Source organism: Ranitomeya variabilis, chromosome 2 (genome assembly GCF_051348905.1).
Source record: "Ranitomeya variabilis isolate aRanVar5 chromosome 2, aRanVar5.hap1, whole genome shotgun sequence".
NCBI lineage: Eukaryota > Metazoa > Chordata > Amphibia > Anura > Dendrobatidae > Ranitomeya > Ranitomeya variabilis.
In genome coordinates, this window is record NC_135233.1 from 1,116,757,512 (window position 1) to 1,116,777,604 (window position 20,093).

The window sequence follows — 20,093 nt, forward strand, 5'->3', positions numbered from 1 at the left end:
TCCTCCAGTGTATACTGTATAATCTCCCAGCAGTCTCCTCTCATCACCCAGAATCCTCCAGTGTATACTGTATAATCTCCCAGCAGTCTCCTCTCATCACCCAGAATCCTCCAGTGTATACTGTATAATCTCCCAGCAGTCTCCTCTCATCACCCAGAATCCTCCAGTGTATACTGTATTATCTCCCAGCAGTCAACTCTCATCACCCAGAATCCTCCAGTGTATACTGTATAATCTCCCAGCAGTCTCCTCCCATCACCCAGAATCCTCCAGTGTATACTGTATAATCTCCCAGCAGTCTCCTCCCATCACCCAGAATCCTCCAGTGTATACTGTATTATCTCCCAGCAGTCTCCTCTCATCACCCAGAATCCTCCAGTGTATACTGTATAATCTCCCAGCAGTCTCCTCCCATCACCCAGAATCCTCCAGTGTATACTGTATAATCTCCCAGCAGTCTCCTCCCATCACCCAGAATCCTCCAGTGTATACTGTATAATCTCCCAGCAGTCTCCTCTCATCCAGAATCCTCCAGTGTATACTGTATAATCTCCCAGCAGTCTCCTCTCATCACCCAGAATCCTCCAGTGTATACTGTATAATCTCCCAGCAGTCTCCTCTCATCACCCAGAATCCTCTAGTGTATACTGTATTATCTCCCAGCAGTCTCCTCTCATCACCCAGAATCCTCCAGTGTATACTGTATAATCTCCCAGCAGTCTCCTCTCATCACCCAGAATCCTCCAGTGTATACTGTATTATCTCCCAGCAGTCTCCTCTCATCACCCAGAATCCTCCAGTGTACACTGTATAATCTCCCAGCAGTCTCCTCTCATCACCCACAATCCTCCAGTGTATCCTGAATAATCTCCCAGCAGTCACCTCTCCGGTCAGCAGTTTAGTGATCTTGTTTGTGACTTTTAAGATTTTCTCAAATATCGGAGAGTGCGAGGGTAGTTCTTGCACAGACTTTTGAAATTGAATGATGGGAGTCACACAGACTCTCGATGTCTTCGTCGTTACTGTGTAATCCTGTACATAGAAGAGAAATAGGCAAATGTAATGGAGATAGTGATAGAAATATAGAAGAGTTTACCTCTCCACTCAGCAGATAATAGAAATATAGAAGAGTTTACCTCTCCACTCAGCAGATAATAGAAATATAGAAGAGTTTACCTCTCCACTCAGCAGATAATAGAAATATAGAAGAGTTTACCTCTCCACTCAGCAGATAATAATAGAAATATAGAAGAGTTTACCTCTCCACTCAGCAGATAATAATAGAAATATAGAAGAGTTTACCTCTCCACTCAGCAGATAATAGAAATATAGAAGAGTTTACCTCTCCACTCAGCAGATAATAGAAATATAGAAGAGTTTACCTCTCCACTCAGCAGATAATAGAAATATAGAAGAGTTTACCTCTCCACTCAGCATATAATAGAAATATAGAAGAGTTTACCTCTCCACTCAGCATATAATAATAGAAATATAGAAGAGTTTACCTCTCCACTCAGCAAATAATAATAGAAATATAGAAGAGTTTACCTCTCCGCTCAGCATATAATAATAGAAATATAGAAGAGTTTACCTCTCCACTTAGCAGATAATAATAGAAATATAGAAGAGTTTACCTCTCCACTCAGCAGATAATAATAGAAATATAGAAGAGTTTACCTCTCCGCTCAGCAGATAATAATAGAAATATAGAAGAGTTTACCTCTCCACTCAGCAGATAATAATAGAAATATAGAAGAGTTTACCTCTCCACTCAGCAGATAATAATAGAAATATAGAAGAGTTTACCTCTCCACTCAGCAGATAATAATAGATATATAGAAGAGTTTACCTCTCTACTCAGCAGATAATAATAGAAATATAGAAGAGTTTACCTCTCCACTCAGCAGATAATAATAGAAATATAGAAGAGTTTACCTCTCCACTCAGCAGATAATAGAAATATAGAAGAGTTTACCTCTCCGCTCAGCAGATAATAATAGAAATATAGAAGAGTTTACCTCTCCACTCAGCAGATAATAGAAATATAGAAGAGTTTACCTCTCCACTCAGCAGATAATAATAGAAATATAGAAGAGTTTACCTCTCCACTCAGCAGATAATGATAGAAATATAGAAGAGTTTACCTCTCCACTCAGCAGATACCGTATATACTCGAGTATAAGCCGACCCGAGTATAAGCCGACCCCCCTAATTTTGCCACAAAAAACTGGGAAAACTTATTGACTCGAGTATAAGCCTAGGGTGGAAAATGCAACAGCTACCGGTGAATTTCAAAAATAAAAATAGATGCTCCATACTGTTCATTATGGCCCCATAGCTGTGCCATATAGTGCTCTGCACCATTATTGCCCCATAGCTGTGCCATATAGTGCTCTGCACCATCATTGCCCCATAGCTGTGCCATACAGTGCTCTGCACCATTACTGCCCCATAGCTGTGCCATACAGTGCTCTGCACCATTACTGCCCCATAGCTGTGCCATATAGTGCTCTGCACCATTACTGCCCCATAGCTGTGCCATATAGTGCTCTGCACCATTATTGCCCCATAGCTGTGCCATACAGTGCTCTGCACCATTACTGCCCCATAGCTGTGCCATACAGTGCTCTGCACCATTATTGCCCCATAGCTGTGCCATACAGTGCTCTGCACCATTACTGCCCCATAGCTGTGCCATATAGTGCTCTGCACCATTATTGCCCCATAGCTGTGCCATACAGTGCTCTGCACCATTACTGCCCCATAGCTGTGCCATATAGTGCTCTGCACCATTATTGCCCCATAGCTGTGCCATACAGTGCTCTGCACCATTACTGCCCCATAGCTGTGCCATATAGTGCTCTGCACCATTACTGCCCCATAGCTGTGCCATACAGTGCTCTGCACCATTACTGCCCCATAGCTGTGCCATATAGTGCTCTGCACCATTATTGCCCCATAGCTGTGTCATACAGTGCTCTGCACCATTACTGCCCCATAGCTGTGCCATATAGTGCTCTGCACCATTATCGCCCCATAGCTGTGCCATACAGTGCTCTGCACCATTACTGCCCCATAGCTGTGCCATACAGTGCTCTGCACCATTATTGCCCCATAGCTGTGCCATATAGTGCTCTGCACCATTACTGCCCCATAGCTGTGCCATACAGTGCTCTGCACCATTACTGCCCCATAGCTGTGCCATACAGTGCTCTGCACCATTGCCCCATAGCTCTGCCATATAGTGCTCTGCACCGTCCATTATTGCCCCATAGCTGTGCTGCTGCAATAAAAATAATAAAACACATACTCACCTGTCTTGCTTGCAGCTTCTCGGCGCCATCTTCCCGGCGTCTCCCTGCACTGACTGATCAGGCAGAGGGCGGCGCGCACACTATATGCGTCATCGCGCCCTCTGCCTGCAGTCAGTAAGGAGAGAGAGACGCCGGGAAGATGGAGACAGCGCCCGGCGTGTGGAACCAGGACAGGTGAATATGACATACTTACCTGCTCCCGGCGTCCCGCTCCTTCCCCCTGCCTGTGTTCGGTGCCGCAGCCTCTTCCTCTGTCAGCGGTCACCGGCACCGCTTCATTAGAGAAATGAATAGGCGGCTCCGCCCCTATGGGAGGTGGAGCAGCCTATTCATTTCTCTAATGAGCGGTCCCACGTGACCGCTCAGGGGAAGAGGCTGCTGCACCCGGAGACCGTGGGACGGGCAGGGGGAGTGACAGGATCGCCGGGACTAGGTAAGTATGCCTCAGCGCCCTCTCCCCCTCACCCGCCGACCCTGCCACAGACCGTGACTCGAGTATAAGCCGAGGGGGCACTTTCAGCCCAAAAATTTGGGCTGAAAATCTCGGCTTATACTCGAGTATATACGGTAATAGAAATATAGAAGAGTTTACCTCTCCGCTCAGCAGATAATAATAGAAATATAGAAGAGTTTACCTCTCCACTCAGCAGGTAATAATAGAAATATAGAAGAGTTTACCTCTCCACTCAGCAGATAATAATAGAAATATAGAAGAGTTTACCGCTCCACTCAGCAGATAATAGAAATATAGAAGAGTTTACCTCTCCACTCAGCAGATAATAATAGAAATATAGAAGAGTTTACCTCTCCGCTCAGCAGATAATAATAGAAATATAGAAGAGTTTACCTCTCCACTCAGCAGATAATAGAAATATAGAAGAGTTTACCTCTCCACTCAGCAGATAATAATAGAAATATAGAAGAGTTTACCTCTCCACTCAGCAGATAATAATAGAAATATAGAAGAGTTTACCTCTCCACTCAGCAGATAATAATAGAAATATAGAAGAGTTTACCTCTCCACTCAGCAGATAATAGAAATATAGAAGAGTTTACCTCTCCGCTCAGCAGATAATAGACATATGGAGCAGTTTACCTCTCCGCTCAGCAGGGAGATGATCTCCACGGCTAAGTCTATTATTCTTCTGGTGATGTTACTTTTGCCTTTGTGCATTTTTGGTCTGTCATGCAGGTTCACAGTTTTGGATTGAAACATAAGAATACTGGTTGATCTTGAGTGATTTCTTCTGACAGGTTCCGATCTTATAGAAGCTAAGTCTGCAGAACAAACAAGGGAATAATCATCAGTGACATTCACAACTTACAAACCGTTCTCTGAAAACTCTTAATTTATCTGTATAATTGCCCAGTTAGACAATATACAGTATATCAACTCAAAAATGCAGCTCATTAAAAGTATTACTTGTCCTATAATGATTGGTTTGAGGGGGGAGTTAGAAGCTGTGATGTGGCGCTGGAGTCATTTACTACTTCCATCCTCGCAGTAAGTGCAGTGCCGGTAAGGAAGGAGCAGAGAGCCAGCGCTGCACTCGCCTCTTCACAGTTCCATTTAGTGCTATGGAACCAGGACGCCTTCAGAGGGCAGCGATGCTTGAATGTGGAAATAACTGCAGAAATGTCCTATGATAACATCCTGTCCCAAGAGGGGCAAGAGGCGCTGGGTGAAGTGAGTGCGGCCCCTGCCTCTGTGACACCTGCTCTGAGACTTCTCGAAGTGTAACAGGAAGTGAAGTAAAAATAAACACATTGAACGATTAGATAGGGTTTTTTCCAAAATAACGGCATCATCTACATAGTACTGAGCATCTCTCAATTATTGTATAAGCACATATAACCTTTTCTATTTGTCAAATAATAGAGAGGAAGGTCAGAGAGTATTTAGAAAATTATTAATTTTTATTTATCCAAAAATTATTAAAATCAGATCAGAGTAACACAAAAAAATATGGCAGGACTATAGGGGGATAAGATATTATGTCTTTTAAAGTGAGATGTTATATGCACAACAATTAGCATTAGTATAAATTATGCACTCTGTTAACCTAATAATAAGTGGGTATCATAGCCGCAAGTAAAAATCAACTGGTCCCATCAGGGGTCCGAACATGACTAGGAAGCAGTGCATGGCTTTATAGGACTGTCTTCATATACAGACTGTCTGTGAGATCAAACAAAGGGGCAATATCAGAGTGTGTCCCGCAGAGCTTAACAAAAAGTGCAATCGTGCAAGTAAATAGTAAGTTCATAAACCTAATTAACACTCACATGTAGTAAGAGCTGCAAACCCCGACCTGCCGCCTCAACGCGCGTTTCGCCGGTCTTCATCAGGAGCTATTGTCTGGCTGCGGCCTGAGCATGTATAATTCCCTCACTGCAGCGTGCCTGCTAGCCAGTCCACAGTGAAGCGGCCCATCCGGCGACTAATTATCCTAGGTGTAGTTCCCTGACTGACCTGAGGGTAAGGGGGTGCCAGAGAGCTGCAAGATCCGAAGTGGAACTGGAAAGCGGGATATACATAAATCCCTGCAGTTCGTGATTTGTAGCAGCAGTGGGATACCTAAAATAAGCCCCTGCGGTAAATTGAGAGGTCAGTAGCCTGGTTTGTGTTTTCATCACATTGTAGCAGTGGAGGGATAACTAAGATAAGCCCCCTGTACATGTGATAGCCGGGTGCTGGCCAAAGGTCACCCCCAATCCATGACAATTAATTTTTAAATACTCTCTGACCTTCCTCTCTATTATTTGACGAACAGAAAAGGTTATATGTGGTTATACACTGTGTTCCAAATTATAATGCAAATTGGATTTAAGTGTGATAAAGATTTAATGGTTTTGTTTTTCAAATAAACTTGTGGATGGTATTGTGTCTCAGGGATCAATGGATCACTGAAATCAATCTTAAACACATGGGATAATTAGTTTTCTAGGTGATTTTAATTAAAGGAAAACTACCTAAAAATGATGTTCCACATTATTATGCAGGTCACAGTTTTCAAGTAACATGGGAAAGAAAAAGGATCTCTCTGCTGCTGAAAAGCATCAAATAGTGCAATGCCTTGGTGAAGGGATGAAAACATTAGAAATTTCCCGAAAACTTAAGCGTGATCATCGTACTGTTAAGAGATGTGTGGCTGTATCTGAGCACAAATGTGTTTGTGCTGATAAAGGCATAATGAGGAAGATTTCTGCCAGGCAAGTTCATCGGATTAAGAGAGCAGCTGCTAAAAAGCCATTACAAACCAGCAAACAGTTATTTGAAGCTGCTGGTGCCTCTGGAGTCCCTCGAACCTCAAGGTGTAGGATCCTTCAAAGGCTTGCTGTGGTGCATAAACCTACTATTCGGCCACCCCTAAACAGTGTTCACAAGCAGAAACGGTTGCAGTGGGCCCAGACATACATGAAGACTAATTTCCAAACAGTCTTGTTTACTGATAAGTGTTGAGCAACCCTGGACGGTCCAGATGGATGGAGTAGTGGATGGTTGGTGGATGGCCACCATGTCCCAACAAGGCTGTGACGTCAGCAAGGAGGTGGAGGAGCCATGTTTTGGGCCGGAATCATGGAGAAACAGCTGGTAGGGCCCTTTAAGGTTCATGAAGGTGTGAAAATGACCTCTGCAAAGTATATAGAGTTTCTGACTGACAACTTTCCTCCATGGTATAAAAAGCAGAAACGGGCCTTCAGGAGCAAAATCATCTTCATGCTGACAATGCCCCATCTCATGCTGCAAAGAAACCTCTGAGTCATTGGCTGCTATGGGCATAAAAGGAGATAAACTCATGGTGTGGCCACCATCTTCCCCTGACCTCAACCCTATAGAGAACCTTTGCAGAATCATCAAGCAAAAGATCTATCAGGGTGGGGGGCAGTTCACATCCAAACAGCAGCTCTGGGAGGCTATTCCGACTTCATGCAAAGAAATACAAGCAGAAACTCAATGGATGCAGGAATTGTGAAGGTGATCTCAAAGATTCCTATGGTAACATGTAACTTGGCCTGTTAGGAGGTTTTGGAGTTAAATAGCTTTTTTGTTCAGTGAATGTGACCTCCTAATGCTGCAAATTCCACAAATGAGACTTTTCAGTTCTTAATATCAAATGTTTAGAAATTCTACTGTGCGTAATAATTTGGAACAGTGCATTTTAAGTTTTTATTCATTTTGGAGATTATACTGTTATCACTGGGAGGTTTCTTCAATAAAATTCCATGTATAATCTAACAGGTGATGACTTTTATTAGACTGACTGTCATTTGCACCGACCATTTAGGAAAATCTGAGAAAAATGTCATTTGCATAATAATTAATTTGGAACATAGTGTACATTATACGATTAGCAGGACTGGGAGCAATGAAGGGGAATTTTTAATAAAGCAAATTACAAAATTGATTGGATGTAATTTCCAAACTGGGGAGAACCCCAAATAAACCCTCACTATAAGACCATGAAATGTAATTTTATTTCTATTAAGTAAAGACAAAGGGTATAAAACGTGTTGTCGGTAATCTCAGAAGTGTGCAGCGCCCGGGATGTGGAGACATATTGGCAGAATCGCACAATATATTTTAGCCCTAGAGTCCCCAACGTTTCGCCGTGTTAGCAGCGTCATCGCCTGTGTCCCTTCCCCTGACGACGCCAGCGGGGTGACATGTGTTGGGGGAACGCTAGGGGTTAAATGTGCTACAACACAGCATAAAATCACTGCAGACCTCTGAGACAGATCAGGGACAAAACGTTCTATACCCTTTGTATATTCTTTATTTTCATTCATAGAAATAACGGTCTTCTAGAGAGGGTTTACTTGGGGGTCTCCCCAATTTGGAAATTATATACTGGATTTTTCGGATTATAAGATGCACCCCAAATTTTGAGGAGAAAAATAGGAAAAAACTTTTTTTTTTCATAAAATGGTGGTGCTTCTTATATTCCATGCGTCTTATTTACGGGGGGTGGTGGCTGCGGTGAAGCGGGGTCCCAGGGTCGCTGCTGGAGGAGGAGGAGTGGAGCGATGCTGCGCGCTGGGATGATGGGGTGCTCGATGTGCGGCGCTCCACTGCGGGTGTCCGGTGATTCTGCGGGGGGGCTCCGCCGACATTTTCTGAAAGGCCAGAGCCCCCACGGTTTAATGGTTTCCTGTGCGGTGGAGTCCGGGAAAATGGCCGCCAGGGGAAGTGGATGTGCAGATGGAGATCTCAGCGCTGACACCACCCGCCGCGCATCCGAACGCTCCCTCATCCCAGCGGCAGCAACGGTACCGGTAAGGTATATCTGCATTATAACACGCACCCCAATTTCCCCAAAAAATTTGGTGTAAAAAAAAAGTGCATCTTATAATCCGATAAATACGGTACAAATCCTCCAAAGATCTTAGTTCCTCCATTATTTCTGTTACATTGACTGGATGTAGAATAATATACTTAGATTGGACGTTTGGTTCCCCCCACATACGGGGAATCAGTGCACTCAGGAGAACTGGCACAACAGATTATACGGCCATTCTCTCCTGATAAAGGGGGAAAATAAAGACATTTGGGTCTAAAGGAACATTTCTGTGAAAGAAAAATATAGTTCTTACCGATAACGGTATTTCTCTGAGCCCATGACGGCACCACGGAGAGAGGGGATCCGCCCACCAAGGACCGGAAACCTACAGAGGTACCTCTCTCCTTCATCAGTTGTTTACTAGAGAACGATGGGAGACTAGGAGATAGAGTCTTACTTTGACATTAAACTTAATTGAGATACCGCGTGACTTATTTAGACAATTAGCATATGGCACTATGTTAATGTGCACACCCATCAGTGAAGGGAGGGAATGTACGGGTGCCATCATGGGCTCAGAGAAATACCGTTATCGGTAAGAACTATATTTTTCTCTGTCCCCCATGACGGCACCACGGAGAGATTTGCAGAGATTGTACATTCAGGGAGGGACCAACGCTTCCAGAACCCTTTTACCAAAGTCAGGTCTGAAGAAGAGATAAGGTCCAATCTATAGTGCCTATAGAATGTAGAAGGTGAGGACCAGGTAGCAGCTCTACATATCTGGTCAATTGAAGCTCCGGCCTTCTCCGCCCAAGAAGTTGCTACTGCTCTTGTTGAGTGAGCCTTGACATCTCCCGGGACGGACATTCCACTTGATGAATCTGACAGGCTAATAGCCTCCGTGATCCATCTCGCCAGAGTGGCTTTGGAGGCTTTTTTCCCCTTCCGGGGACCCTGAAAACACACAAAAAGAGAGGCATCCTCCCTACTTTCTCTGGTGGCTTCTAAGTACTGCATGAGGCATCTCCTAACATCCAGTGTATGTAAGGACTCTTCCTCATTTTTAAGGTTAGGACAAAAGGAGGGAAGAGATATCTCTTGAGTTCTGTTGAACCGGGATGCTACCTTCGGGAGGTATGCTGGGTCTATTTTGAGAACGACCCTATCCTCTAAAAACTGTGTGTAAGGAGGGTTAGCAGATAGAGCCTGTATGTCGCTAACTCTACGAGCAGAAGTGAGGGCGACGAGCAGGGATGTTTTGAGGGACAAGAATTTCAATGGGATATCCCCTAAGGGCTCGAAGGGAGGTTTAGTCAGGGTTTTAAGGACCAAGTTTAAATCCCATTAAGGGGTAACCTTTACTGGACGTGGTCTCGATCTACCCGCTGCCCTGACGAACCTGGAAACCCACCGGTTCCCTGCCAAGTCATAGTTAAATAGGGCTCCCAATGCTGCCACATGGACTTTCAGGGTACTCGTGGCTAGACCAATCTCCAACCCGTTTTGTAGGAACTCTAATATGGATTTAAGAGGGACTTCTTCACCTATTTTAGCGCCTGATGATGAAAGGAATTTTTTCCATATCTTTCCATACTGTTTTGTTGTAGTTGATTTTCTACTTTGCAATAGAGTAGATGCCAGACCTGGAGAGAACCCTCTGCTTTCTAGTAGCTTCCTCTCAAATGCCAGGCTGTCACGTGTAAGCTCGCAACTTGTGGATGATGAACTGGGCCCTGGGAGAGGAGGTCTGGAAGAACCCACGGGTCGGAGATTGACATTCTCATCATCCAAGAGAACCAAGGCCTCTTCGGTCAGAACGGGGCTATTAAGATCACATGAGCCCCGTCCTCCCGAATCTTCCTCAGCACTGCCGGAATCAGAGCAATTGGGGGAAATGCATAAGCTAGCTGATGGAGCCACGGAATCAGGAACGCATCCAACGCTACTGGGTTCCCTAATGGGGTTATGGAACAAAAAGAGTCTACTATTTTGTTTAGTTGTTTGCAAGGAGGTCTATGCTTGGTACCCCCCATTTTTCTATAATCTGGGTGAATACTGCTTGATTTAGCTCCCATTCCCCCTGCCTTAGTTGGGAACAACTCAAAGTCTGCTTTGTGATTGTCCATCCCTTTTATGTGAAGGCCTGACAGGGATAGAAGGTTGCTTTTGGCTATGTGGTATATTGACTTGGCTACCTCCATCAGTTTTTGAGAGCGAGTACCCCCTTGATGATTCAGGTACGCTACTACTACCCTGTTGTCTGACATAACCCTGACATGGTGAGACTGAAGGGGCCCCAAGAACTCCAGTAGAGTGAATTTAACCGCCAGTACTTCCTTCATGTTGGAGGATTCTTTTGCGAGAGACGGTGGCCAAGTGCCTTGGGCTAATAGGTCGTTCAGATGAGCCCCCCACCTGCTGGGGTTTGCGTCTGTGGTTACTATTTTTGAAATTGGAGTTACCCACGGGACCCCTTGGGAAGATTGTTTTGCGATGTCCACCAGGTTAGTGACCGAGTTGTGTGCGGAGATAAACTGAACCGACCTTCTAAATGACCTCTTAGAGAGACTTCCTCTGACAAAATTTGCCATTGAAGATCTCTCGAATGGACCTGAGCCCATTGGACTGCAGGGATGCATGAAGTCATGGATCCCAAAAGGGACAAAGCTTGGCGGAGAGTTATGGAGGGGAGAGCTTGCATTTTGGACACTAGACACGATATTTTTTGTATTTTCTCTACAGGAAGACGGCATTCCTGTTTCACGGAGTCTAGAGTGAGACCTAAATATTTCTGGGTCTGGGAAGGTAACAACCTGGATTTTTTTAGATTTATCAACCAGCCCAGGTTTTCTAGAGAGGACATTATTGTTTCTAGTTGTTTGCTGCAGTGTTGGGGAGAGGAGCCCATCACCAGAAGGTCGTCTAGGTATGGCACGATCAGGGTGTCCTGTTGCCTCAGGTGAGCCATTACCTCTGCGACTAGCTTGGTGAATACCCTTGGAGCTATGGCTAGCCCAAAGGGGAGGGCTGAAAGTTGAAAGTGGTGTAACACCCCCCCATGTGAACTGCTATCCTGAGAAACTTTTGGTGATCTCTGTGTATAGGGACGTGATAGTAAGCGTCCTTCAGGTCCAGGACTACCATGAAACACAGAGGAAACAGCATTTTTATCGATGTTTTTATTGTTTCCATCTTAAACGCTTGTACCTCTAGGTATTTGTTTAGGTTTTTCAAGTTTATGATAGTCCTGTATGACCCGTCCGTTTTTTTCCTCAGGAACAGAGGGGAATAATATCCTTGCCCTTTTTCCTGGGGGGGAACCTCTAGGAGAACCCCCTTTGTTCACCAGTCCAATGATCTCGTTTTCCAACGCTAGTTGCTCTTCCACTGAAGACCTTGGCAATGTTATCATAAAGGAGGGGCGAGAGTGATTGAGAAATGTCAGTTTCAGTCCCGATTTTTCAGAATCCAAGCTATGGCGACATCTAGCTTGGAGGCTTTTTCCCAGAGGGAGCAAGATTCATCCTCAAAAGGGTACTTTCTTTTTGGTGTTAACGCCTTCCTTATGGTTTTTTTCCACTCTTTTTTGATTAGAGCTGATATTGTCTCGTTAAGGGGAAATGCTCTCCTCTTTTTTTGCTCAAGACCCCCGAACATGATGTCTTGTACTGATTTTTTGGGGTGAGGGTCCACTAGTCCCATAGTACTTCTAACTGCCGTAATGAGGCCATCTGTGTCTTCCAAAGGAAAACAACTGTGACCCCCAGAGGAGTGCGGTGCTGCATACCAGAATCCCCGGCTTTTACAGTCTGCAGGCTGGAGTTCTGGAAGGAGAGCCGAGCTACTCCCCCACAACCGCAGAGGGACCCCCCTGGATGTTGACGCTGCAGGCATTTTTTCGCATGGCGCGCGGGCGCTGTATACCGGAACCCCCGACTTTTACAGTCTGCAGGCCGGAGTTCTGGAAGGAGAGCCACGCTACTCCCCCACAACTGCAGAGGGACCCCCCTGTATGTTGTCGTCTGCTGGCATCTTACCCGTGAAGGTGGCCGCGAACTCCATGCCACCTTCCCCAAACACCATAGAGGCCCACCAGCCCCAGCGGTGGCGCCTCGGGTCACCACACCAGCCGAGGCAGGGGGACCCCCGCTGCCTGAGTCGGACTGATTGGTCCCGGATCCGCGACGTCTTCTTGTTGGTAAGTCCGTAGGTCTCCCATCAAGAACAGGAAACCACTGATGCGGCAGAGTGGTACCGCCGTTTTTTCTGTAGGTTTCCGGTCCTTGGTGGGCGGATCCCCTCTCTCTGTGGTGCCATCATGGGGACAGAGAAAAGTAAATGTTCATTTTTTCCTTCCACATTCCATTAACTGCTGTGAAGCACCCGAGGGGTTAATACACATCATGAATGTGGTTTTGGGCACCTTGAGGGGTGCAGTTATTAGAATGATGTCACACTTGGCTATTTTCTATCATACAGACCCCTCAAAGTGACTTCAAATGTGAGGTGGTCCCTAAAAAATGGTTTTGCAAATTTTGTTGTAACCCTTATTACTTCCTAACAAAAAAAATGTTGGTTCTAGAATTGTGCTGATGTACAGAAGACATGTGGGAAATGTTACTTATTAAGTATTGTGTGTCACATATGTCTCTGGCTTATCAGAATAAAAAGTCAAAGGTGGAAAAATGTGAAATTTTACCATATTTCAGAATTTTTTCACAAATCAAAGTTTTAATGAAAAAACTTTACCCCTATCAGGGTCTGGGAGTCCGTCCTGTGGCAGTGGACCCTTCCTCCCTCCTCAGGGTCTGTTCTGTGGCAGTGGACCCCTCCTCCCTCCTCAGGGTCTGTTCTGTGGCAGTGGCCCCCTCCTCCCTCCTCAGGGTCTGTTCTGTGGCAGTGGCCCCCTCCTCCCTCAGTGACTGTCCTGTGGCAGTGGCCCTCTCCCCCTTCCTCAGGGTCTGTTCTGTGACAGTGACCCCCTCCTCAGGGTCTGTCCTGTGGCAGTGGCCCCATCCTCCCTCCTCAGGGTCTGTTCTGTGGCAGTGGCCCCCTCCTCCCTCCTCAGGGTCTGTCCTCTGGCAGTGGCCCCCTCCTCCCTCCTCAGGGTCTGTCCTGTGGCAGTGGCCCTCTCCTCCCTCCTCAAGGTCTGTCCTGTGGCAGTGGCCCCCTCCTCCCTCCTCAGGGTCTGTCCTGTGGCAGTGTCCCCTTGCTCCCTCCTCAGGGTCTGTCCTGTGGCAGTGGCCCCTTCCTCCCTCCTCAGGGTCTGTCCTGTGGCAGTGGCCCCCTCCTCCCTCCTCAGGGTCTGTCCTGTGGCAGTGGCCCCCTCCTCAGGGTCTGTCCTGCGGCAGTGGTCCCTTCCTCCCTGATCAGGGTCTGTCCTGTGGCAGTGGCCCCCTCCTCCCTCCTCAGGGTCTGTCCTGCGGCAGTGGTCCCTTCCTCCCTGATCAGGGTCTGTCCTGTGGCAGTGGCCCCCTCCTCCCTCCTCAGGGTCTGTCCTGTGGCAGTGGCCCCTTCCTCCCTCCTCAGTGTCTGTCCTGTGGCAGTGGCCCCTTCCTCCCTCCTCAGGGTCTGTCCTGTGGCAGTGGCCCCCTCCTCAGGGTCTGTCCTGTGGCAGTGGCCCCATCCTCAGGGTCTGTCCTGTGGCAGTGGCCCCTTCCTCCCTCCTCAAGGTCTGTCCTGTGGCAGTGGCCCCTTCCTCCCTCCTCAGTGTCTGTCCTGTGGCAGTGGCCCCTTCCTCCCTCCTCAGGGTCTGTCCTGTGGCAGTGGCCCCCTCCTCAGGGTCTGTCCTGTGGCAGTGGCCCCATCCTCAGGGTCTGTCCTGTGGCAGTGGCCCCATCCTCCCTCATCAGGGTCTGTCCTGTGGCAGTGGCCCCATCCTCCCTCCTCAGGGTCTGTCCTGTGGCAGTGGCCCTCTCCTCCCTCCTCAGGGTCTGTCCTGTGGCAGTGGCCCCCTCCTCCCTCCTCAGGGTCTGTCCTGTGGCAGTGGCCCCCTCCTCCCTCCTCAGGGTCTGTCCTGTGGCAGTGGCCTCCTCCTCCCTCCTCAGGGTCTGTCCTGTGGCAGTGGCCCCTTCCTCCCTCCTCAGGGTCTGTCCTCTGGCAGTGGCCCCCTCCTCAGGGTCTGTCCTGTGGCAGTGGCCCCTTCCTCCCTCCTCAGGGTCTGTCCTGTGGCAGTGGCCCCCTCCTCAGGGTCTGTCCTGTGGCAGTGGCCCTCTCCTCCCTCCTCAGGGTCTGTCCTGTGGCAGTGGCCCCGTCCTCCCTCTTCAGGGTCTGTCCTGTGGCAGTGGCCCCGTTCTCCCTCCTCAGAGTCTGTCCTGTGGCAGTGGCCCCTTCCTCCCTCCTCAGGGTCTGTCCTGTGGCAGTGGCCCCCTCCTCAGGGTCTGTCCTGTGGCAGTGGCCCTGTCCTCCCTCTTCAGGGTCTGTCCTGTGGCAGTGGCCCCGTCCTCCCTCCTCAGGGTCTGTCCTGTGGCAGTGGCCCCGTCCTCCCTCTTCAGGGTCTGTCCTGTGGCAGTGGCCCCGTTCTCCCTCCTCAGGGTCTGTCCTGTGGCAGTGGCCCCTTCCTCCCTCCTCAGGTTCTGTCCTGTGGCAGTGGCCCCCTCCTCAGGGTCTGTCCTGTGGCAGTGGCCCTGTCCTCCCTCTTCAGGGTCTGTCTTGTGGCAGTGGCCCCCTCCTCCGGGTCTGTCCTGTGGCAGTGGCCCCTTCCTCCCTCCTCAGGGTCTGTCCTGTGGCAGTGGCCCCGTCCTCCCTCCTCAGGGTCTGTCCTGTGGCAGTGGCCCTTTCCTCCCTCCTCAGGGTCTGTCCTGTGGCAGTGGCCCTCTCCTCCCTCCTCAGGGTCTGTCCTGTGGCAGTGGCCCCGTCCTCCCTCCTCAGGGTCTGTCCTGTGGCAGTGGCCCTTTCCTCCCTCCTCAGGGTCTGTCCTGTGGCAGTGGCCCCCTCCTCCCTCCTCAGGGTCTGTCCTGTGGCAGTGGCCCCCTCCTCCCTCCTCCCTCCTCAGGGTCTGTCCTGTGGCAGTGGCCCCTTCCTCCCTCCTCAGGGTCTGTCCTGTGGCAGTGGCCCACTCCTCCCTCCTCAGGGTCTGTCCTGTGGCAGTGGCCCCCTCCTCCCTCCTCAGGGTCTGTCCTGTGGCAGTGGCCCCCTCCTCCCTCCTCAGGGTCTGTCCTGTGGCAGTGGCCCCCTCCTCCCTCCTCAGGGTCTGTCCTGTGGCAGTGGCCCCCTCCTCCCTCCTCAGGGTCTGTCCTGTGGCAGTGGCCCCCTCCTCCCTCCTCAGGGTCTGTCCTGTGGCAGTGGCCCCTTCCTCCCTCTTCAGGGTCTGTCCTGTGGCAGTGGCCCTCTCCTCCCTCTTCAGGGTCTGTCCTGTGGCAGTGGCCCTCTCCTCCCTCTTCAGGGTCTGTCCTGTGGCAGTGGCCCCGTCCTCCCTCCTCAGGGTCTGTCCTGCGGCAGTGGTCCCTTCCTCCCTGATCAGGGTCTGTCCTGTGGCAGTGGCCCCCTCCTCCCTCCTCAGGGTCTGTCCTGCGGCAGTGGTCCCTTCCTCCCTGATCAGGGTCTGTCCTGTGGCAGTGGCCCCCTCCTCCCTCCTCAGGGTCTGTCCTGTGGCAGTGGCCCCTTCCTCCCTCCTCAGTGTCTGTCCTGTGGCAGTGGCCCCTTCCTCCCTCCTCAGGGTCTGTCCTGTGGCAGTGGCCCCCTCCTCAGGGTCTGTCCTGTGGCAGTGGCCCCATCCTCAGGGTCTGTCCTGTGGCAGTGGCCCCTTCCTCCCTCCTCAGGGTCTGTCCTGTGGCAGTGGCCCCTTCCTCCCTCCTCAGTGTCTGTCCTGTGGCAGTGGCCCCTTCCTCCCTCCTCAGGGTCTGTCCTGTGGCAGTGGCCCCCTCCTCAGGGTCTGTCCTGTGGCAGTGGCCCCATCCTCAGGGTCTGTCCTGTGGCAGTGGCCCCATCCTCCCTCCTCAGGGTCTGTCCTGTGGCAGTGGCCCCATCCTCCCTCCTCAGGGTCTGTCCTGTGGCAGGGGCCCCTTCCTCCCTCCTCAGGGTCTGTCCTGTGGCAGTGGCCCCCTCCTCCCTCCTCAGGGTCTGTCCTGTGGCAGTGGCCCCTTCCTCCCTCCTCAGGGTCTGTCCTGTGGCAGTGGCCCCCTCCTCCCTCCTCAGGGTCTGTCCTGTGGCAGTGGCCCCTTCCTCCCTCCTCAGGGTCTGTCCTGTGGCAGTGGCCCCTTCCTCCCTCCTCAGTGTCTGTCCTGTGGCAGTGGCCCCCTCCTCCCTCCTCAGGGTCTGTCCTGTGGCAGTGGCCCCTTCCTCCCTCCTCAGGGTCTGTCCTGTGGCAGTGGCCCCCTCCTCCCTCCTCAGGGTCTGTCCTGTGGCAGTGGGCCCTTCCTCCCATTTCAGGGTCTGTCCTGTGGCAGTGGCCCTCTCCTCCCTCTTCAGGGTCTGTCCTGTGGCAGTGGCCCCGTTCTCCCTCCTCAGGGTCTGTCCTGTGGCAGTGGACCCTTCCTCCCTCCTCAGGGTCTGTCCTGTGGCCCCCTCCTCCCTCCTCAGGGTCTGTCCTGTGGCAGTGGCCCCTTCCTCCCTCCTCAGGGTCTGTCCTGTGGCAGTGGCCCCCTCCTCCCTCCTCAGGGTCTGTCCTGTGGCAGTGGCCCCTTCCTCCCTCTTCAGGGTCTGTCCTGTGGCAGTGGCCCTCTCCTCCCTCTTCAGGGTCTGTCCTGTGGCAGTGGCCCCGTTCTCCCTCCTCAGGGTCTGTCCTGTGGCAGTGGACCCTTCCTCCCTCCTCAGGGTCTGTCCTGTGGCCCCCTCCTCCCTCCTCAGGGTCTGTCCTGTGGCAGTGGCCCCTTCCTCCCTCCTCAGGGTCTGTCCTGTGGCAGTGGCCCCGTTCTCCCTCCTCAGGGTCTGTCCTGTGGCAGTGGCCCCCTCCTCAGGGTCTGCCCTGTGGCAGTGGCCCTCTCCTCCCTTCTCAGGGTCTGTCCTGTGGCAGTGGCCCCCTCCTCAGTGTCTGTCCTGTGGCAGTGGCCCCCTCCTCCCTCCTCAGGGTCTGTCCTGTGGCAGTGGCCCCGTCCTCCCTCCTCAGGGTCTGTCCTGTGGCAGTGGCCCCGTCCTCCCTCCTCAGGGTCTGTCCTGTGGCAGTGGCCCCGTCCTCCCTCCTCAGGGTCTGTCCTGTGGCAGTGGCCCCGTTCTCCCTCCTCAGGGTCTGTCCTGTGGCAGTGGCCCCGTCCTCCCTCCTCAGGGTCTGTCCTGTGGCAGTGGCCCCCTCCTCCCTCCTCAGGGTCTGTCCTGTGGCAGTGGACCCCTCCTCCCTCCTCAGGGTCTGTCCTGTGGCAGTGGACCCCTCCTCCCTCCTCAGGGTCTGTCCTGTGGCAGTGGCCCCCTCCTCCCTCCTCAGGGTCTGTCCTGTGGCAGTGGCCCCCTCCTCCCTCCTCAGGGTCTGTCCTGTGGCAGTGGCCCCCTCCTCCCTCCTCAGGGTCTGTCCTGTGGCAGTGGCCCTCTCCTCCCTCCTCAGGGTCTGTCCTGTGGCAGTGGCCCCCTCCTCCCTCCTCAGGGTCTGTCCTGTGGCAGTGGCCCTCTCCTCCCTCCTCACGGTCTGTCCTGTGGCAGTGGCCCCGTTCTCCCTCCTCAGGGTCTGTCCTGTGGCAGTGGCCCCGTTCTCCCTCCTCAGGGTCTGTCCTGTGGCAGTGGCCCCCTCCTCCCTCCTCAGGGTCTGTCCTGTGGCCCCTTCCTCCCTCCTCAGGGTCTGTCCTGTGGCAGTGGCCCCCTCCTCCCTCCTCAGGGTCTGTCCTGTGGCAGTGGCCCTCTCCTCCCTCCTCACGGTCTGTCCTGTGGCAGTGGCCCCGTTCTCCCTCCTCAGGGTCTGTCCTGTGGCAGTGGCCCCGTTCTCCCTCCTCAGGGTCTGTCCTGTGGCAGTGGCCCCCTCCTCCCTCCTCAGGGTCTGTCCTGTGGCAGTGGCCCCCTCCTCCCTCCTCAGGGTCTGTCCTGTGGCAGTGGCCCCCTCCTCCCTCCTCAGGGTCTGTCCTGTGGCAGTGGCCCCTTCCTTCCTTCCTCCTCAGGGTCTGTGCTGTGGCAGTGGCCCCCTCCTCCCTCCTCAGGGTCTGTCCTGTGGCAGTGGCCCTCTCCTCCCTCCTCAGGGTCTGTCCTGTGGCAGTGGCCCCTTCCTCCCTCCTCAGGGTCTGTCCTGTGGCAGTGGCCCTCTCCTCCCTCTTCAGGGTCTGTCCTGTGGCAGTGGCCCCCTCCTCCCTCCTCAGGGTCTGTCCTGTGGCAGTGGCCCCTTCCTCCCTCCTCAGGGTCTGTCCTGTGGCAGTGGCCCCCTCCTCCATCCTCAGGGTCTGTCCTGTGGCAGTGGCCCCTTCCTCCCTCCTCAGGGTCTGTCCTGTGGAAGTGGCCCCCTCTTCCATCCTCAGGGTCTGTCCTGTGGCAGTGGCCCCCTCCTCCCTTCTCAGGGTCTGTCCTGTGGCAGTGGCCCCGTCCTCAGGGTCTGTCCTGTGGCAGTGGCCCCTTCCTCCCTCCTCAGGGTCTGTCCTGTGGCAGTGGCCCCCTCCTCCCTCCTCAGGGTCTGTCCTCTGGCAATGGCCCCCTCCTCTCTCCTCAGGGTCTGTCCTGTGGCAGTGGCCCCCTCCTCCCTCCTCAGGGTCTGTCCTCTGGCAGTGGCCCCCTCCTCCCTCCTCAGGGTCTGTCCTCTGGCAGTGGCCCCCTCCTCCCTCCTCAGGGTCTGTCCTCTGGCAGTGGCCCCCTCCTCCCTCCTCAGGGTCTGTCCTGTGGCAGGGGCCCCTTCCTCCCTCCTCAGGGTCTGTCCTGTGGCAGTGGCCCCCTCCTCCCTCCTCAGGGTCTGTCCTGTGGCAGAGGCCCCTTCCTCCCTCCTCAGGGTCTGTCCTGTGGCAGTGGCCCCCTCCTCCCTCCTCAGGGTCTGTCCTGTGGCAGTGGCCCCTTCCTCCCTCCTCAGGGTCTGTCCTGTGGCAGTGGCCCATTCCTCCCTCCTCAGTGTCTGTCCTGTGGCAGTGGCCCCCTCCTCCCTCCTCAGGGTCTGTCCTGTGGCAGTGGCCCCCTCCTCCCTCCTCAGGGTCTGTCCTGTGGCAGTGGCCCCTTCCTCCCTCTTCAGGGTCTGTCCTGTGGCAGTGGCCCTCTCCTCCCTCTTCAGGGTCTGTCCTGTGGCAGTGGCCCTCTCCTCCCTCTTCAGGGTCTGTCCTGTGGCAGTGGCCCCGTTCTCCCTCCTCAGGGTCTGTCCTGTGGCAGTGGACCCTTCCTCCCTCCTCAGGGTCTGTCCTGTGGCCCCCTCCTCCCTCCTCAGGGTCTGTCCTGTGGCAGTGGCCCCTTCCTCCCTCCTCAGGGTCTGTCCTGTGGCAGTGGCCCCGTTCTCCCTCCTCAGGGTCTGTCCTGTGGCAGTGGCCCCCTCCTCCCTCCTCAGGGTCTGTCCTGTGGCAGTGGCCCTCTCCTCCCTTCTCAGGGTCTGTCCTGTGGCAGTGGCCCCCTCCTCCCTCCTCAGGGTCTGTCCTGTGGCAGTGGCCCTCTCCTCCCTCCTCAGGGTCTG

The 20,093-nt window shown here is 52.3% G+C and overlaps 1 protein-coding gene across 1 annotated transcript in view; it reads right to left on the reverse strand.

The window, feature by feature from the left end:
• LOC143808882 (uncharacterized) overlaps positions 1 to 20,093 on the reverse strand; it is a 459,352-nt gene that overhangs the window by 418,948 nt on the left and 20,311 nt on the right. Inside the window, exons 2-3 of the mRNA XM_077292048.1 lie at positions 4,411 to 4,592; positions 883 to 1,032 (exon numbers count right to left, since the gene is read on the reverse strand). Of these exons, the coding sequence (XP_077148163.1) occupies positions 883 to 1,032; positions 4,411 to 4,530 (270 nt within the window). The 5' untranslated portion in view covers positions 4,531 to 4,592. The remainder of the gene's footprint in view (positions 1 to 882; positions 1,033 to 4,410; positions 4,593 to 20,093) is intronic.